At 36.7% G+C, this 19,666-nt stretch overlaps 1 protein-coding gene across 1 annotated transcript in view; it reads right to left on the reverse strand.

The window, feature by feature from the left end:
* CCDC169 (coiled-coil domain containing 169) overlaps positions 1-19,666 on the reverse strand; it is a 71,876-nt gene that overhangs the window by 50,585 nt on the left and 1,625 nt on the right. The window contains 4 exon segments of the mRNA XM_021669287.2: positions 7,100-7,140; positions 7,223-7,244; positions 7,247-7,335; positions 19,383-19,462. Coding sequence (XP_021524962.1) covers positions 7,100-7,140; positions 7,223-7,244; positions 7,247-7,335; positions 19,383-19,462 — 232 coding nt within the window.

Here is a 19,666-nt window from a genome sequence, read left to right on the forward strand (position 1 = left end):
ACCAATGATAATTGCTAAAGAACACAAAAAACTAAAGTTTTTTTAAAAAAAAGTCACTCCACTGAACGCAGGAGAATATAATTTCATTAAGCACAGGAGAATATAATTTCATTAAGCACAGCTCCTAGAAATAGAGTACTTTTCAATATAGGCAACTGCAACAATGAAAGAACATAGCCTTCTACATACTTAAATACCAAATGCCCCCTTGTGGACAGCACTGTTACTAGATTTACATATAAAATCTGTTTAAACTAACTTTCCTTTCTGTCATTTGAAGCTATGTACCTATCCCCTAACTGACCATTCTGATACAAACCCAGTGAGGGCTGTCTACCTTAGGAGGCAGTCTCAGAGGTTATATCATTTTAATGACCTCAATACTTTAAAAATATATACTTATGTGTGTCAATAGTACTCTAAAATCATTAATTTTAATGACTGGCCAGGCGCTGTGGCTCACGCCTGTAAACCCAGCACTTTGGGAGGCCAAAGAAGGCGGATCACAAGGTCAGGAGTTAGAGACCACTCTGACCAACATGGCGAAACACTGTTTCTACTAAAAATATTAGCTGGGCATGGTGACGTGTGCCTGTGATCCCAGCTACTCGAGAGGATGAGGCAACAGAATAGTTTTAACCCAGGAGACGGAGGTTGCAATGAGCCAAGATTGAGCCACTGCACTCCAGCCTGGGCGACACAGCGAGACTCCGTCTCAAAAAAAAAAAAAAAAAAAAAAAGAAAAAAAATTCTAAGAATTTTCAGAAGGCATAAACCACCAGAGTGAGCCCAGTGGGAGCATAACTAATTGGGTGTACAGTGAGGCAATGGGTCCCAGGAAGACCTAAATAGGGCTGGATGTCCATCAGGCAGCACAGCTAAAAGAAGAATCTGAATCATAATAAAGGAAAGAAATTAGTATCACAGTCAGGAAAATGGTGTGGGGCATCAGGATGAAGGAAAGATAGAGAAGGTCAATGGGTAATAAGACTGGAAGTCAGAGAGCAGGACATGGCATGGACTACAACAGAAAATAACAGAGGAGAGAGTCTTGTTTCTCTGAAGTGCCAGGTGTGTAATAAAAACAATGGCCCAATGGTTTAAAAGAACTAAGACTTAAAACCAGCTCTTCCTTCAGGCTTCTCTGCTTTTGTAATATGTTCTTCTCCTGTTTGTCCTATGGCAAGCTGAAACACATGTCAGAAGGGAAGACAGACACAGCCAAAGATTAATATTTCAAAAAGTCAATTCATCAAAAGACTGATTTGCAGGGAGACCAATCTACCTAGGATTCCAAATTTACTAAAAACTTGCTGGCTGGGGATGGTGACTCACGCCTGTAATCCCAGCACTTTGGGAGGCCAAGGTGGGTGGATCATGAGATCAGGAGTTTGAGATCAGCCTGACCAACATGGCGAAACCTCGTCTCTACTAAGAAAACAAAAATTAGCCGGGTGTGGTGGCGCACACCTATAATCCCAGCTACTCAGGAGGTTGAGGCAGGAGAATTGCTTGGACCCAGGAGGTCCAAGATCGCGACACTGCACTCCAGCCTGAGTGATAGAGCAAGACTCCATCTTAAAACAAAACAAAACAAAACAAAACAACAACAATAACAACAAACTTGCTTTAAGGAAAATAATTCGTGTATGTGAACTTACAACCTGAAATACATTCTTTTTCTAAATATATTTTTACTAATAATACTAAATGCTAAATCATTCCCTAAGTTTGGGTTTTCAACAAACATTTCTTAAAATGCCATGAACTAAAATTATATATTCATTAGAACTTATTCAAGGATTTGGATTTCAGCAAATTGGCTTCCTATGAATTGGTTTTCTACAAATTGATCGAGAGTCTTCCAGAGAATGCTTGAAGATGAGATTAAATATTTTCCTCAATAATGTTTCTGTTTTTACACCTTCTCCCCCATTCTTTTCACCACCAGCTAGTCTTGTTAGCTTTAGGAACAAGATCCATCTGACTGACAAAGCATATTCACTGGTGAGAGATTTCCCTAAATGATTCAAGCTGCCTGGGTGTAGAGGAGGACAAGGGGGAGAGTACTGACAGGAAAATTAGAGAAAGAGAAAAATAGGGGTCATCACTTTTATGACTCTGAATTAGTCAAGGAACAGGACATTTCCACTTTGCAATACAGTTGACTGCAGGGATATGGTGGACTTGCTGATAAGACATTACCGTAACTTATCACAAGCAAGGCCGTATTGCACATCTTTCTCTGAGGGATACAGATCCCCTAGATCTGTTGATTTCAAGTTGTGCTCTGTAATAGAGCCTATTGAGATGCCTGCCAAAAAATACCAATGTCCAGGCCTTACGCTAGACCTACCAAAAGAGGATTTCTGGGGAAAGCCTCAGAATGTGTATTTTTAATATAAATTAGTATACATATATAATGTATACAAAAGTATATATTAAGCAGCACTATTCACAATAGCAAAGACATGGAATCAACCAAAATACCCATCAATCATAGACTGGATAAAGAAAATGTAGTACATATACACCATGAAATAATATGCAGCCACAAAAAGGAACGAGATCATGTCCTCTGCAGGGACATGGATGGAGCTGAAAGCCATTATCGTCAGCAAACCAAACACCACCATGTTCTCACTTATAAGTGGGGCCCGAACATTGAGAACACATGGACACAGGGAGGGGAACAACACACACTGGGGCCCGTCAGGGGGTGGGGTAGGGGGAGTGGAGAGCACTCCCTAACATGAATACCAAACCCTTTATCATTTAGCCTCTGCATATATTTCCAACTTCATCACTCATCACCCCTCTTATTTATTCCAGCCATACTGAACTAACTGTAGATCTGGGTTGTCTTTAGACAGATTGACCCAGAAATACTTTATAATAATTTGAAAATGTACCTATCTTATGATTTTAAAATTCCACTTCTAAAAACATGTATACTTGAAGCAGTGGTTCTCAAACTTTGGTGTATATCAGAATTACCTGAAGAGTTAATAAAAACACAGAGATATCAAGTAGGTTGAAGGATAGGACTTGGCCTTTGTATTTTTATGAAGTGCCCTAGGTGATTCCGCAACCTTCCAAAATTTAAGGGTCACTGCCTTAAAGCAGGGGCTGAGAAACTATAGCCTAAACATCAAATTCAGCTCTGACTGATTTTGTAAACCAGTATTTTTTAGAATACAGCCCACCGATTAGGCATTGTCTATGGCTCCCTTTACACTACAGCAGTAGGGCTGAATAGCTATAGCAGAGATCAAAGATCATAAGGCTGCAACGCTGAAAATATCTACTATTATCCATCTACAGAAAAGTTTACTAAACCTAGAGGAATACTTCAAACTGAAAGACACAGGTAAGGATATTCACTGTGGCAATGCTTGTCATAGTGAGATTTTGAAATACTCTTGATGTACATAAATAGGCTAATAAATGTACTAAGGATATATACATATAATGAAAGACTATATAACTGATAAAATTTACTAGATCTTTATTAACACAAATGGAATTAACGAGTAAAAGAATGATATGTACAGTATGATAATTTTTTTTTTTGAGACAAAGTCTTGCTCTGTCACACAGGCTGGAGTGCAATGGCACGATCTCGGCTCACCACAACCTCTGCCTCCTGGGTTCAAGTGATTCTCCTGCCTCAGCCTCCCAAGTAGCTGTAATTACAGGCATATGTCACCATGCCCAGCTAATTTTGTATTTTTAGTAGAGATAGGGTTTCTCCATGTTGGTCAGGCTGGTCTCAAACTCCTGACCTCAGGTGATCCACCCACCTCAGCCTCCCAAAGTGCTAGGATTACAGGCATGAGCCACCGTGCCTGGCCTGATGCTTTTTATACATACAACATGTAGAAAGATATTTAAAAATAAACAAATAACATATACCAAATTTATGGTAGTCCTTGCCTATGAAGAGGAAGCAAAAAGAAGACAGAGAGGAGAACAAAAGGGATCTCAACTCTATAAATTGTTTTCACGAAGACATTTAAAGTCAAAAAGGGACACAGATCTGAAGATTTATTAATACTAAAATATGGAGTTGTTTGCCATAATATACTCTGTGGGTTTTGTTTAACTCAAAATTAAAACCAGAAACAACCTAAATGACCCCGTTATAGGGAAAAGTAATTGAACATTAGCATTCCAATACAATGGAACATAATATAGCCTTGAAAAGTCCACATGAAGAGAACATAAGAAATCATTGACTTAATTATCCTGATTAGCACAGGATTCAAAATTGTCCATGCAGTAAGGCTATAATGATATTTTAAACAACAAAAACTAGCTGTAATCCTTTTTCACTTTGTTGGCTGACATTTATTTGATTGTTCTTTTTAATCAATATGTATGCATATAAAAATTACTAAAAACAGAACTGTTTTTATGCTATTCTTTTTCTTTGCCTTTTATTTTCCAAATAATGTCAACTGAATACATATTACTTTAAAATGAAATGCCTTCATTTTAAATAACCTTGTGTGTGGCAGATACAGCCAACTGTATGCCCACAATCCACTCTTCTCTTCTTCCTATATATTCAGTAAAACACTACATTTCCCAGCCTCTCATACACATGAAGGTGGCCATATGATACAGTTCTAACCCCCAATGAAATGTTAAGGGGAATAACTGGGTGCAGCATGTTAGAAAGCTCTTTGAAGGGGAGTAGACCTGACTGGCCTTCACCTTTGCCATTTCACCTTCACCTACTTCGTTTTTTGAATGAGCATGTGAAGCAGGTGAGAAGAGGAAGCAGCCATCTTTAAACATGACGACAAAAGCCACTAACAAATGGATGGCAGAGTAGAAACTTAGGGGAAGCCTGGATTCCTCAAGGTATTACAGAGCCACTGCACCACCTCTGGACTGCAAACCTCTTATACTTTCTGTTACATGAGGGAAAAAAAAGGAAAAAAAACTTCACTTGTTTAAACCTTTCGCTTACATTCTGCCAAATGCAACCCTTAATTGATACATCATGCTAAAATAAAATTTTATTACCCTACTGAAAGACACTTAGAAGATAATATAATCTATCTTCTCTTCTGAGGAGAAAAGCGAACCTCAAGAAAAAAAAGGTTGGAGGCACCAATCTAATATCAGAACAAAGACTAAAGCTTCACTCTCACTTATGTGAATAATTTTTTCCAAAATATTAAAATCACAGTGAACTTTACATTTCAAAATGGCTGAAACAGGCTGAGTGTCATGGCTCACACCTGTAATCCCACACTTTGGGAGGAGAGGCAGGTGGTTTGCTTCAGTTCAGGAGTTTGAGACCAGCTTGGGACACATGGTGAAACTTTGTCTCTACTAAAAATACAATATTTAGCCAGGAATGGTGGTGTGAGCCTGTAGTCCCAGCTATTCAGGTGGGAGGACTGCTTGAGGTCAGCAGAAGATTAGTGAGCCAAGATTGGACCACTGTACTCTAGCCTGGGTGACAGAGTGAGACCCTTTCTCAAAAAAAAAAAAAAAAAAAAAGCTAAATGGTAAATTTTACATTATGTATATTTACCACAATAAAGAAGAGATAAAATTATATTAAAATCAAGTCCACTTTAATGATCTAGTTTAAAAATAACATTTTATATATTTTTGTCAAATAACATTTAAAATATTACACATATACTCGTCAGCAACGAGTGCCAATCCTTTTGCTACCCAAAAGCAAATCTGCAGTTTGAAGTTACTCAAAATTAGTATTCAAACTAACACATCAATTTCATAAGTATGTCTGTACAGATTACTCCTAAACACTAAACAATCTACAACAAGAATAAAGAATCAGAAAATTTACAGATGCTGTTTGAGTTCATACTCTACCCCACAAAAGCAACTAATTTAAGCCCTTTTCCCTAACTCAATCTAATAGGAAACCAAAACTATGTCTACATTACACAATTATATGTCTGAATTTCACAAATATTATTCTTTATATCAAAGAATAAGACTTAGCATATCTTGTGTCCTAAGCTAAGAGGGTCTCTTGACTGGATATAGGATTCTTGGATCCCAATATTTTTTGCTCAACATTTGGACACTTCTATCTCTGACTCCTTGGCTAGATTTCTAATCTCTGCTGCTTAGACATACACCCCCTTGGATTCATGAGTACCAAATACTCATGAAAGCATCTGTCCAGAGAAGAGAAACAGAACTGCTTCTATTTATACTGAACTTTCATTCTCTTTCCTTTCTGCTTGGTCTGTGTTCTTACTCTTCATTGTGCTAACATTTCTTCAGTCCTTTACTGCAAAGAAATATAATTATCTGTCTCTGGATCTAAATTATTAAACCTCTTAGAGAACCAAATTTTCTTCAAAAATAGCACAAATACATCAGGAAAAATAAATGTATTTTTGCCAGAATGAATATGTTCCAGAGTCTCAGGGAGTAGTTAGAAAAATCAATTAGATATAATATCCTTAGATATGCCTTAAGATATTTTACCAAGTCATACCAGCACTTATTACTAGTTTCTTGAGTTAGGACTGAGCCTCAGTTATCAAGAAGCAGGTAGACAGAATATTTTATATCCAGTAGGTAGTAATAAAATTGTACCTACAATTAAGAAAAGGCACTAAGCTTAACATAGCCCTAGCAATAATTTTTAAATGCCACAAGGGGGCGATACAACTCTATGAGTGGGGGACGGGGGCGGGAAACACAATTTTTCAAATTAAAAAATTCCTTTCCAAGATATGGAAATAAAAGCACGTTTAAATTGAAAATAACAAGCGTGCAAAAATCCTTGTTTCTCCTCAAGTCATTATTAGCAAAAACACAGTATTTGTCTATATCTTTCACTGAAGGTTGGCAGTGATTCAAAAAGCAATATCCATACATGCTCTGCTCCTCTGGACACCTGTGAATATAGCTGAACTTAGTGCTCTACCTATAGCTACTCAAAAATTATTTCCTGTTACTTCATACAGGTGCCCTGAAAAAATTATTTTATTTGGACCTTGCCCTAGTCTTCAAACTTCCGTTTGAAATATGTCTGGAAAAAAATAGACACAATTTCCTTTAATTATTCTTTATGTTTAACCATATTTTTACTCACCACTGGCATTCGTTCATAGACAAGAATAGAAGACAGTCTATCTACAATAAATCAAATATAAGCACTTAATATTTTATCAGTTTTAACTCAACTTATAAAATATACATACGATTGGTTTTGTACCTGAAGAGTTTCCATGGATTTTTTTTCTATTTTCACCTTGAGAGAAACAATTTGCTTTTCTAGTTGATCATTTAATTCAAGTTGTGTCTCATAACGGGTTTTCCATTCACTACCTGAGTAAAAACGGGGAAAAAAATCAAGATCACCCACCATCTGTCATTTATTCATTAAAATAACATGAAGAACTTGACCTTATTCTATTACTATACTTGCCTTTATTGGCAATACAGATCAACTGGAAGGAAATAATTATCAAGTCTGTATTTCTGTTAGTAAGATTTTCCAGACTGCAAGAATTAGACCCACATTCAGGTTACCACACAGCCAAACTTTATCACAACTACTGTGATTCCTGTTCTTCCTTACTTCCCACCCCCTTTTTTCTTTTACTTCCTTGTGCATCCTTACAATTCAATTAGAGGGAATATCAGGACCATGTTTCTTTCTGTCGAACCTGAAATACCCATATATATATATATATATAATATTCATGTATTTCATATATATCTCACATATATATATCCATAAATATATATGGATATTTCAAGTTCCAAGGAAACTTAAAATATTGAAATATATATATTTTTATTCTTATATATATTTATATATGTATATATGTTTTTATATATATAGTATGTATACAAAATATCCAAAACAGCACTAATCTTCTATCTAATGTCATGCTCACTTTTTTCCTTTGAAAACAATTCTGAAGTCTGCTTTATAACTATCACTTATATGTCTGCTATGTGTAAAGCATACAATGCTTTACATACATTAACTAATTTAATCCTCATTTTAGAAACTTAGTTACCTATTTTACAAAGATGAGGAAACCAAGGCTCAAAGATGTCAAATAACATTCTTAAGATGACACAGCTAATAAATAAGGAAACTGGGTTTTAAATTCAGTTTTATCTGCCTTTGAAATCATATCCTTTTAACTGCTAAGCTGAAGGAACATATGCATTTAGCTATCTTCTCAGGCATTTTCTCTTAACCTTAAGCAGTTTTCTTTCACTAAACCCCTTTGGCTATTAAAGTCAAAGCATTTTTATGATGTCTGGGGAAAAAGGAGAATACAGCCTAGAATTAAAAGGTCTTTGTTCAGATTCAAAGCCCAAAGCTAACTTTTTCAAGTCTTTAAAGTCAGGCTTTGTAGAGAGCAAAAAGATGACTTCATTTTCAACTCTAAATCATCTTTACATGTCTGAAAAAATTGCTGCTACATAACAGTTGGTGGAGGAGTTAAGGAGAATGAGTATCAGCACATACCACTACCAACCTCTTCAGCCCTGACACAGGTCCCCTTACACCCTCATCTCCATGCAAATGTGGTCTACCAAAGAAAGGGGCTGGGCTTGAATACCTTCCCATACTAAAACTGAAGATCATTAACCCAAAAGCTTTAGAAAGGAATAAGAAGAAAGGAGAAGCCCTGAAAGACTTCTAAACCTTTATCCAAAAAATAAAGTAGAGCACAACTTTATGGAGTCATCTTTATAACTTGCTACCTAAAGTCTCCTTTTGTCATGGTATCTCCTTTCCTACCATGGGAATGGACACTTCAGAGCAAGACGAGAATGATTACCAAAAAATTAAAAATGCAATTTATTTTTGGCACATCTGAGTAGAGTTTATAAATTTTGACCCCATTTTATTTTAAAGTATTATTGACTTTTAAGTCAATCATCAAATTTAGATTATCAAATATAGACAAGCTAGTCAGGCGCAGTGGCTCACACCTGTAATTTCACCACTTTGTGAGGCTGAGGCGGGCAGATCACTTGAGGTCAGGAGTTCGAGTCCAGCCTGGCCAATGTAGTGAAACCCAACCTCCACTAAAAAGTACAAAAATTAGCCGGGCATGGTGGCAGGCACCTGCAATCCCACCTACTCGGGAGGCTGAGGGAAAATCGCTTGAACCCAGGAGGCAGAGGTTGCTGTGAGCTGAGATTGTGTCACTCCGGCCTGTGCAACATAGTGAGACTGCATCTCAAAAAAAAAATAAACAGATAGATGATAGAGACACCTATTAGTACACAGTTGTAACCAGCTGCAATCCAGCTGCTTGCCACTTGCCGAGTCCAATTAATAAGAGCAAGGTCTGGTAGAAAGTGACTTTATTAACCCCAACATCAGTATGGGACAACACAAAAGATCCAACATAGCCACCAAATCAAAGCCACACAGACTTTATAACCAGCACAACTCCTGCATGCCTTCCATATCAAGTTTCCCTTTGTAAACCCCCTTCCTTTTCCCTTTCCTCTTCCTGCCTATAAAACCTGATCTAGACATTGGACATGGTTATTTTGGATGGGAATCTGGCCACTTCTCCATTATTAGTTTTGGTCAATGAAATCACTTTCGCTTTACCAGACCTAGCTCTTGTTAATTGAACTATGCAATCAGTGCTTACAATTGCCGGTTACAATTTAAGTGTCCCATAATGGGAAGTGCTGTATTCTGTGGGGTCTGAGCTTGCCAGTCTGGTTTCTATCAGATGGGGCATAGGGCCACCTGTGAATACTAGTTGCTGGTGGCTACCTGACCCATGGCTAGGATATTAGGGAATTTCTCAGCAGCTGCCGAGAATCCATCTTAGGGATCCTCTCTTTTCTTCCTGCTGTGGTGCCTGCTACCTTCAATGCTTCACTGGTGCAAAGAAAGTGACCTCTGGAGAAGTTAACAAACTTTAGAACTAGTTGCATTAGTCAGGGTGTACTCGACCACCCTCTGCCTCTTTTGGGGTGTTGCTGGGGCTCTGCTTTATTTAGACTTGGCTGCCAGTAACACCATATGAGCATTTTTTGCATTGGTATTTGTTAGTATTTGAGCCGCACCCTTGGGCCTTTGCTCAGTTCTGACTCAGTTGCCGGGGAGAGCCATTTGAAACTGAAATGAGGGATTTGGGAGTCTACACAGCCCCTTAACCAGGGATTTGTTTGGAGGCACACCACTTGTTTGTCCATGTGTGAGATCTTTGTGCACCCTGATCTCTCTTTCCCCTTTTTCCATCTTCACTATCCTGATTATCTCAGAAGCCATCTACAGCCTTACTCTTCTCAGCCAAAACCTCCCTTCATTCCCTCTGGCTGGAAACAAGTTTACCTTGACTAGTGACTTAAGGAAATGGGAGGGATTCATCCCGCACCCTGCAGGTCTGGGGTGCTGAGGCTCTCCCTAAGAGGAGATAAACAAGAGAGGTAGGGGTACTGTGCAGTGGCTGGAAGGCTCATAAGCCTCCCTTCCTGCATGTAAAACCTGACCTCCTTTCTACTCTCCATTCCTTTCTTTTTCTCTTTTCCCGTTCAAACCAGGAAACCAGTACTGAAGAGGAAAAACAGTTTTCAACATCCTGGCCCCTGATTTTGTCATCCTCTTTGGGACTCCAGCTGATGACATATGGCCCATTTTTGTGTACATTTTAAGCTGATGGGTAAATTACAGCAAGAAAAATTTAGAGCTCAAATTTAGTTAACCTGAACCTATAGAGTTAAGTACAGTCTTCCAAAGGTCTCTATCTTCCTCTTTTCTGCCTGCGTTAAATCTGTTGTTACTAAGCTGCTGGTGCTAAGACTCATTTACGGTCTAACTAGAATGTAAACATGGGAAAGTTGTTTGAATGAAAAGAAAAAAACAAGGGTAAAAGGGGTTTGAAAAAAATGCCATAGAGACTGCTTTACCCAAAATTTTGGTTCACAGATTTCCTTGGATTACCTATTAGGGCAAACAAAGTTTAAGCATGGGAACAGGTTCCAATTTTGTCAGAAAAAGAACTTGTAGCCAGCTATCTTTTGTAGGTCTGTGAGTTTGTGATGCTGTCTCATAGCTAGAGTTCCAAGGTAAAAGCTATTGGATCTTTCTTTGTGCATGTAGGTATACATGTTTAAATATATTTATGTAATATTCATATATTATGTTCTGTGCTGTGTCTAGCATGCTACCAAATTGGCTTATAAGTAAATGAGTACTCAAAAATTAAGTCCAAATGGTTTTCAAGATCATGTGAATCTTTAATAAATAAAATTGGTTTTAAAATTACTAAAAGAGAAATGTCTTCAAAATTGTCTGCATAAATTTTTGCCTGAGTTTATTGACTAAGTGGTTTTACATTTGTATCAGTGTGTATATTAAGGTGTCAAGAGTTGACATAAAGGTTCTAAAACTAAACTCAGCCAAAAACAGAATAATCTTTGTGTATTTTTTTTTGACAAGTAGGACTAATTTAAGATTGTTAGTTCAATGAAACAGCTAAATCTTCTGAGTCATCAGTAAATGCATTTAAGTTTCTTAGGTGTTCACCATTTAATGTTCAGACTTTTAAAATGGTTAATAGGGAAATAACTTTAAATAATAATTAGTTTGGGGTAATATCTCAGTTTTCAAAAGTAATCTAGATAAACTATTAAAAAATGAAAAAAGTGAATACATGTAAATGAGACAAATGCTTCTAAGTGGACTTTCTGTATAATTTAAAATCTTAAAAATATTTTGAATTAAATAATAGGTGCTCAAATCCAATAGATAATATTTGGATTTCTGGAACATTTCCAATTAAGATAATACGGGAAAACATATTTCTAAAATTGTAGAATGGTTTCATCCAAAAAATGCTAACACCTGATACCTGATAAATACTTCAGGATTTCTTGCTTCCTAAGTTTTCACTAAAATTTAAGGTTACTAAGATTTCTAATATATAATTCTGTAAGTTGTGTTCTCCCTTTTTTAAAAAGAGTAATTTAAATAATTCAAAGGTTATTTAAAAGTTATAAAAGAAGGTGAAAAAGAATCAGTGAGTAGGGGAGAGATACAAAGTTGTGTATATAAAAATGTATTTATAATAAAAAGGTTATAAGGAAAAGCAAATAATTTTACATGAGAAAAAAATTTATATAGTGAATTCTTGTCCTAAATAAAATGGCTGGTTATTCAGAAAAGAGAAAATTTTTAGGACAAGTCAGAAAGTCCAAGCATGTAATAAATGGTATGTGCAAGTTATGAAAAGGTTTATAAAAGGAAAACTATAAAAGATATTTTATATATTAAGTTCGCTATAATTAAAAGAAAATTATTTTTAATAGTCTTTCTAAGACTGATCCCCTAAGACAAGGTTTTCTTTTTTTTTTTTTTTTTTTTTTTTTTTGAGACGGAGTTTCGCTCTTGATACCCAGGCTGGAGTGCAATGGCGCGATCTCGGCTCACCGCAACCTCCGCCTCCTGGGTTCAGGCAATTCTCTTGCCTCAGCCTCCTGAGTAGCTGGGATTACAGGCACGCGCCACCATGCCCAGCTAATTTTTTGTATTAGTAGAGACGGGGTTTCACCATGTTGACCAGGATGGTCTCGATCTCTTGACCTCGTGATCCACCCGCCTCGGCCTCCCAAAGTGCTGGGATTACAGGCTTGAGCCACCGCGCCCGGCCGACAAGGTTTTCTTAAGGTATTACTTTTCTCTTAATAAAATTACAAGATATTTAAAAAATTTTGTAATCTGTTTCTTTTAAAAACTTCTCAGAATAGTATCTCAGAAGTTCAACTATTGCTGCCTCACTGCTTTCAGCTTTTTCTCCCCTTGAAAAGGTCTGAGATGATAGATCTCTCCTTCAGCTTTTAAATTAGCTACTGTAATATTTTTCCTCTAGTTCTATTGTTGTGGCATGATGCTAAAATGTTTTATCTTGAAGGTCTAGAAAAGCAATATTTTCCTCCAGTATAATTTGATTCTGTACTTTTGGCTTTTCTTGATAGGCTTAAATTTTTCAATGTAATCAAGAAACTTCTTACTAAGTTTCTAAGAACTATGTATTCCTCTGCTATACTCAGAACCGTGAACACATTCTTCCTGTGTCTGATTAAATTCAAGTACATTTTTCACCAGGTTTAACTTCCAGGTTGTCTAAATAGGCTTTCTATGAGGAGAACTAGTCACACTGCAGGTTTTTCTTTGTGTTTCTAGTAACTGGTGTAAGAAGCAAAATTTTACTTTTCCCATCTGACCTAAAACATTTAATTGGCTTTAAGCAATTAAAAATCTAATTATTTTGATAATTCATATGTTGTCTTTATTCAATTTTTATTTGCTTGGAAAAACTAAGACCTAGACCTAATAGGTTGAAAGTTGTTACATGGATTTATCCTTCTGTACTGCCTTTAAGTCTTTCAATTATCACTTTGGTTAAATGAGTAACTATTAGTTTTCAATTACCTGTGGATCTGTTTCAATCAAATGTTTTTGAGCCCTTTACATTTTTGAGAAACATCTTCAAAATTGAAACCTAAATTAAGTCTTTGGCTTAATGCTGGGGTTTATCAAAGTTATAAAAGTTAATCACTACAAGGTTATAGAATCTTTTTGCAGCTTCCAGTCAAGGCATGGACTCCAGTGTCACCATCTCCAGCCCCTTAAAAAGGTCCTTATCAGATGCTGTTAGCTAACCCTTGTGCTATGAAGTTACAGGGTTTTAACTCTGGGTACACATATCTCATCTAAAGAAGGCACTGAGTTCTGCCTGCATCTGACAGCAAATCTAAGTTAACCAAAGCCCATCTTTAGATCTGGGCAAAGACAATAATCATAGTAAACTACTTTCTTGAGACACAGGGCCACACCTGTATTCAAAAAACATTAAGATTCACTTAATAATTTTGCTTCTATCTAAAGTAATTTATTCTGTGCCTTGATATTAAATAATTTAAATGTTTAGCTACCAATAAGCTTCCTTTCCTGCAATTATCAGAAATAGGCAGGGCTTATGACCTTTTTATTTGAAACACTGCTAATACTTTACATTTTGTTTTACCTCCAGAATTTGAAATTATTAAATCTCTCCAGGCCCAGGGACTATTTCAGAAGTGTGTAATTGTAAGGGCCAGATTTTGAGGGATAAATTCATTAAGACCCTCCAAATCAAGGACAGACACACAGATGCCTAAACAGATGAACAAAATGGTTGTGTTTTGTATAGCTAATTGCTACAAGTCAGGATTACACTATCTCAATGCAGACAATTTATAGATAAGTCAACTTCATAGCATTATTTTTTGACTTTTGGTTTTTGGCCCTTATGTTGCCTAAAAGGGGTTTTAAAGGTTAATGAGTGCCTGCTCACCTCCACTCCCATCTGGTCTAAAACATTTAATTGGCTCTAAGTCTTTTGACTCTAAGTCCCTTGGCAATACGGGTCCCACTGAGAGGCATGATGGACAAAATAAAAGCTTAGCTATGGATACCGCCTCTGCATACCTTGACCCAAAAAGGGGGAATATAAACTAAAAAATTAAAATCCTAAGCCCTCCAACAGACTGAATGTATCCACCTCTTGGCCAAAGGGAATCCCAAAGAAACCTGAAAAACTAGTTCAGACCGTTATGAAAAGTGGAGGCTTGGACATGCCACACTATACTTTCCCCCACTTTGGAGTTTAGGCACAAATGACCAGCATTAACATTAAAATAGAAATCATAAGACTGACAAGATAGACTCTTTGTAGCAATAAGATATACAGTGTTACGTTTCATTTACTAACAAAGACTCTCCAGAAGCTCAGCAAACATGTGCTAATAATGCTGCAAAGCTTTCCCAAATTCATTTTATTCTAGAGTTTCCTGTATGAAATCTTTCATGTTAAATAAGTAAGAATTTGGACTGAACTGTTATACCCTTATAGCTATAGTCTTCTGTTCTCTCTTTATATGAGTCCTCATATTTCTTGTCAAGGATATTGTCAGATCTTTTATAGCTTGGGTTGGAATTGTGGGTAGGCTCATTTTAAAACCCTATTTTCTAACTGGTTATTGCTGGCATTTGTTTTTTTTAAATAAACATTTCTTTCATTACTGTATCCAATGATTTTCTAATTCTTTATTAATATACTAATGTTTGTAATAATTGTATCACTTTCTAATAGCTACAACTCTTATTTCTATTTCATGTTTTATTGCTTAATTGGAACTTTCAAAACTATATTGCATTTTAATAATAAGAGCAGGCAGCTTTGGTATTTTTCCCCCAAGGATGGAAATGCCTCTACTATTTCATTGCTAATTATTATACTAGTTTGAGATAAACAGAAGCATTCTTTTCCTTGTTTTGAAATACAAAAAACAAATGGCATTTTATTTAAAAACTTTTAGCATTTACTGAAGCAAGTTTAAAAAATATATACTGGATCTATTAATATATTACCCACTAGCCAAAGGGATTTGGGCATTGAAACCTGCCTATAAATGATGCAAAGGAGAAATCCAGGATGAAGATGTAAACTTGTATGTTGTCAATATACAGACTGAATACAGATATCCTCCATGTGACTGGAGGATATCACCTAAGGAGTGGGTATACATACTGAAAATCTCAGAGGGCTGAGCCCTGGGGCACCACAAGGTTTTAGAAATCAGGAAGATGAAAAGAAATGATGAGTGCCTAGCAGGTAGGAAAACAGCCAAGAGAATGTGGTGTCCTAGAAGCCACTTGAACAAAGGGTTTTAAGGATAAGGTCATGATCAGTTGTAGGTCAAGTAACTGATGACTTAGAGCTTACACTGGTTTTAGCAAACCGGAAATCACTGGTGACCTTGACAAGAGCAGTTCAGCTGATTGAAGGTAAAACTTCTTATTGGAGTTAGTTCAAGGGAGAATGAGTCAAAATCATGCACGTATCGGGCAAATCTAACCACTTCTGTATCTAGATGAGCAAACTTCCCAGAACCTCAGTAAACCAAGATTCTCTTCTTTAGAGGAAAAACTCTGAGAAGTAAATTTAAGCTTAAAAAGCAAACAGTAGTAGAGACTGAGTATGGAATTTGATGCCAGAAGGTCTGGATTCAACTCCAGGTCTATCACTTACCACGTGTAACCTTGAGAAAGACATTTAGAATTCTGGAATCTCCTTTTTATTTTTTTATTTTTTTTTATTTTAAGACTGAGTCTTGCTCTTGTCACCCAGGCTGGAGTGCAATGGTACAATCTTGGGTCATTGCAACCTCCACCTCCTGGGTTCAAGCAATTCTCCTGCCTCAGCCTCCCAAGTAGCTAGGATTACAGGCACCCACTACCACACCCAGCTAATTTTTTTTGTATTTTTAGTAGAGACAGGGTTTCATCATGTTGGCCAGGCTGGTCTCGAACTCCTGACCTAAGGTGATCTGCCTGCCTTGGCCTCCCAAAGTGCTGGGATTACAGGCGTGAGCTGCCGCATGTGGCCTCCATTTTTTAATAAAATGGAGGTGATGATACTATCTTCAAAGAGTAGTTGTGAGGTTTCAATCATTAAAAAAAAAAAAATGCACTTAAAGCTCTACACAAATACTAATTCTTTTTACTTAAAAAAAAAAGTCACCTGAACATTTTCTTATTACTAAACTTTGTTGTGAAATTCAAATTAAAACATAAAATCAAATTTTCTACATATAGTTTCCTATGAATCCTAAACGGCTTCAAGAGGTGACTTTGAGAATATAAAGCTCTTTGGAATTGTCTGTGTTTAACATTTACATAAAAATTAGTCCAGTGACAAGCAAGATCAAACAATATGCAGATGAGAAAACGGAAATAAAAACCACTCTTTTGAAGACTTTTGCTGTAAATGAGGCAGGGACAGGGGATGTTAGTTGAAGGGGAAAAGTGAGACCAAAAGAAGCCTATCATTTGTTCTTTAGGTAAAATAAATTCAGCATGTTTGTCTGCTGCTGGGAATGATCCAGCAGAGCAGGGAAAACAGGGCCATCACTAGAGTAATAACCTTGAGTAGGTTCGAGTAGATAGGACCTACTGCATAACGGGAGGAGATAACCTGAGACGAGAATAAGGACAGACCATTCATAGGAACAAGAGGAAAGAGGATGTGCAAGGGTGCAGGTAGATGGGTAGCTTTGTGGGTAGAAACACGCAGAAGTCCTCTTCTGATTGCTTCTCTTTTCTTTGAAAGAGGAGGGTAAGCTCAATACCTGAGAGTATGAATGAGTGGAGAGGTGGTGGAGATTTGAGAAGAGAGCAAAAAGGGTGAAAAAATTATCTGAACAGTGAATGTACCCATAGTTGTTGTGTGTGCATATATTCCCAATAATAAATTCATTTTCAAACACCTTAACATTGCTCCACTACCTTCAGGATAAATGTAAATTCATTAGTATCAAGCAATCTTCTTGATTTATTCCTTCATAAACTTTAATCTAATCTCCTAATGCATTCTCATTATGACCTATGTTCCATTTTTATCAATTACTTAGCATATTCTCCAAATGGCTTTATGTTTAATGCTCCTTTGGCAGATTATATTTTCCAAAGATGACTGCAATAATATATTCCATCCCATGTGTTGCTCTGTAATGCGACCCTTAAAAGCAGTCTACTTCTCCACTCCCTTGAATCTGTGACTATTATGACCAATAGAATACAGTGGATATACCTCTGCACCAGTTCTAGGAGTAGCCCTTGACTGGCCTGGCAGTCTCTACTTGTGTCCCTTGGAATGCTTGCTCTTGGGATACATCCTCTTGGAACCTAACCACCATCCTGTGAGAAGAAAAAGGTACAAGAGGCATTTCTGACAGGCAGCCCTAGCTGAGCTTTCAGTCAAAAGCCAGTGTCAGACCAGCACATTTGAATCTTCAGTATACCTGACTGTAACGGAACAAGACACCCCAATCAACAACCATCCAGTTGAACCACAGTTAATCCACAGAATTATGAGATAATTTGTTGTTTTAAGCTACTAAATTATAGGGTGGTTTGCTATGTAGCAATAGACAAGCAGAACTGTTTTGAGTATGATATAGATGGCAGTTGTATTATCATTTACTAAAGGCATGGTAAATAGATGATTTAGGATCAAGTCATGGCTCTGCCACTCCCTGGTTATATGACCTTAGAGGTTATTTGTATTCCTGGATTCCATTCTTTCATAAATAGGGATAATAATAACTACCTCACCTGACACAATCCCTGGCTTTAAAGGAGAAAATGTTTCTGCCCTTCACCTTAGGCATTACTTTTGGCCGACTGAGGAAAGAACTTTCTTTCCTATGATTCTGACCTTTTCTCTTGATACCCACATACTAGCTCCTTCTCTTGAGAACTACTGCTAGTACAACTTGCTGAGCCACGTTTTACTAGTGTGCATAGTTAATGCACTGCATGTGTACCTGTGAGCATGCCTTGTTTTTTCTGTAACTGGGTACATGAGGAAGTTCCAGCTACCATGCCAATGCTACTATTTGATAAGTACACTCAGAGCCTGCCCCCAGTTATATCTAAGATATATATATGGAGATAGAGGAAGCTACTTCAGCCTTGGGACAAAACGGTATTCGCCAATTAGCTTTAACAAAACTTTGGGTACTTACAGAAAGCGGCATTGTATTTCTCATATGGCCACTAATCTTTTTGTTCATGGCTCCCTAAATGAGGAAGAGTATAAATGCCCACCCTGATAACCCTAATAAACTCCTCCTGTTCTTTAGCATTCAGTTCAAGCACTGCCTGTTCTGGAAAGCCTGTCTTTATTACCTCACCTGAATTCTGTTAGGTTTCCCTTACCTAAGTTTCCATTTATCCTTATGTAGAACTTATATCACTTCTCATATCCACATTCTGGTTTGAGACTTTCTCCCAATAGTCAGTGAATCTCTTCAGAACAGGGAAAACAAAGGTATTCCATTCAAAGTGCTGACATATGGCAGGGTCGTATCTTGCATACATTATTTACATAAATTTACATAAATTTTAAGATATATAAGTGTGTGTGTACACAACATTCCCTGCACCAAACACACATTCTTCCAACACAAATAGTCAAAAGCTAGATAAGGATTTTAAACATATCCCAAATCCAAAAGTTAAGATATGAAGAGTATGACTTGAGTTGAATAGAAAACTGATATTTTAATAAATAATATATTGATATCATGTAACAAAGATTTTGCTAATAAACATTTTGAACTTGAAAGGTAGAAAAATAATTAAATAGTAGTAGGTTTAATATTCTGAAGTATCAGTTTTAAAGCCTCTATCATAAATTATTATTGTGGCCAAAAAGCCATACTGAAACTTTGGTACTATTATTCAATATATGGAATTTAATGCACTATAGATATCCTGGTAAAATGAACAATAGTTATACAGGAGTCATATATATAAATATTTACTTATATACCTTCATTGTCAGTATTCAGTTTGGCTTCCAGTTCTGCTATCTTGTGTCTTAGTTCAAACACTGAGAGTTGCACTGCATTCCTGTTATTTAAAATATTTTTGTTGAGTACGATTCAATTAAAAATAACATGAAAAAATAATACATAGCAACCCACTTCTACTTCAGGAACAATTTACTATGACACATCATTTACTGAAGTCCTGGTTGAGAAACAAGAATCAGGCAAATGCAGGCTTCCAATTAGTCAGTTCTAGGACTCAAATATGCACTAAACTCAAAGACCC

This window comes from Aotus nancymaae, unplaced genomic scaffold, assembly GCF_030222135.1.
Source record: "Aotus nancymaae isolate 86718 unplaced genomic scaffold, 86718_ANA_hifiasm-v0.15.2.pri h1tg000043l, whole genome shotgun sequence".
Taxonomy (NCBI): Eukaryota; Metazoa; Chordata; class Mammalia; order Primates; family Aotidae; genus Aotus; species Aotus nancymaae.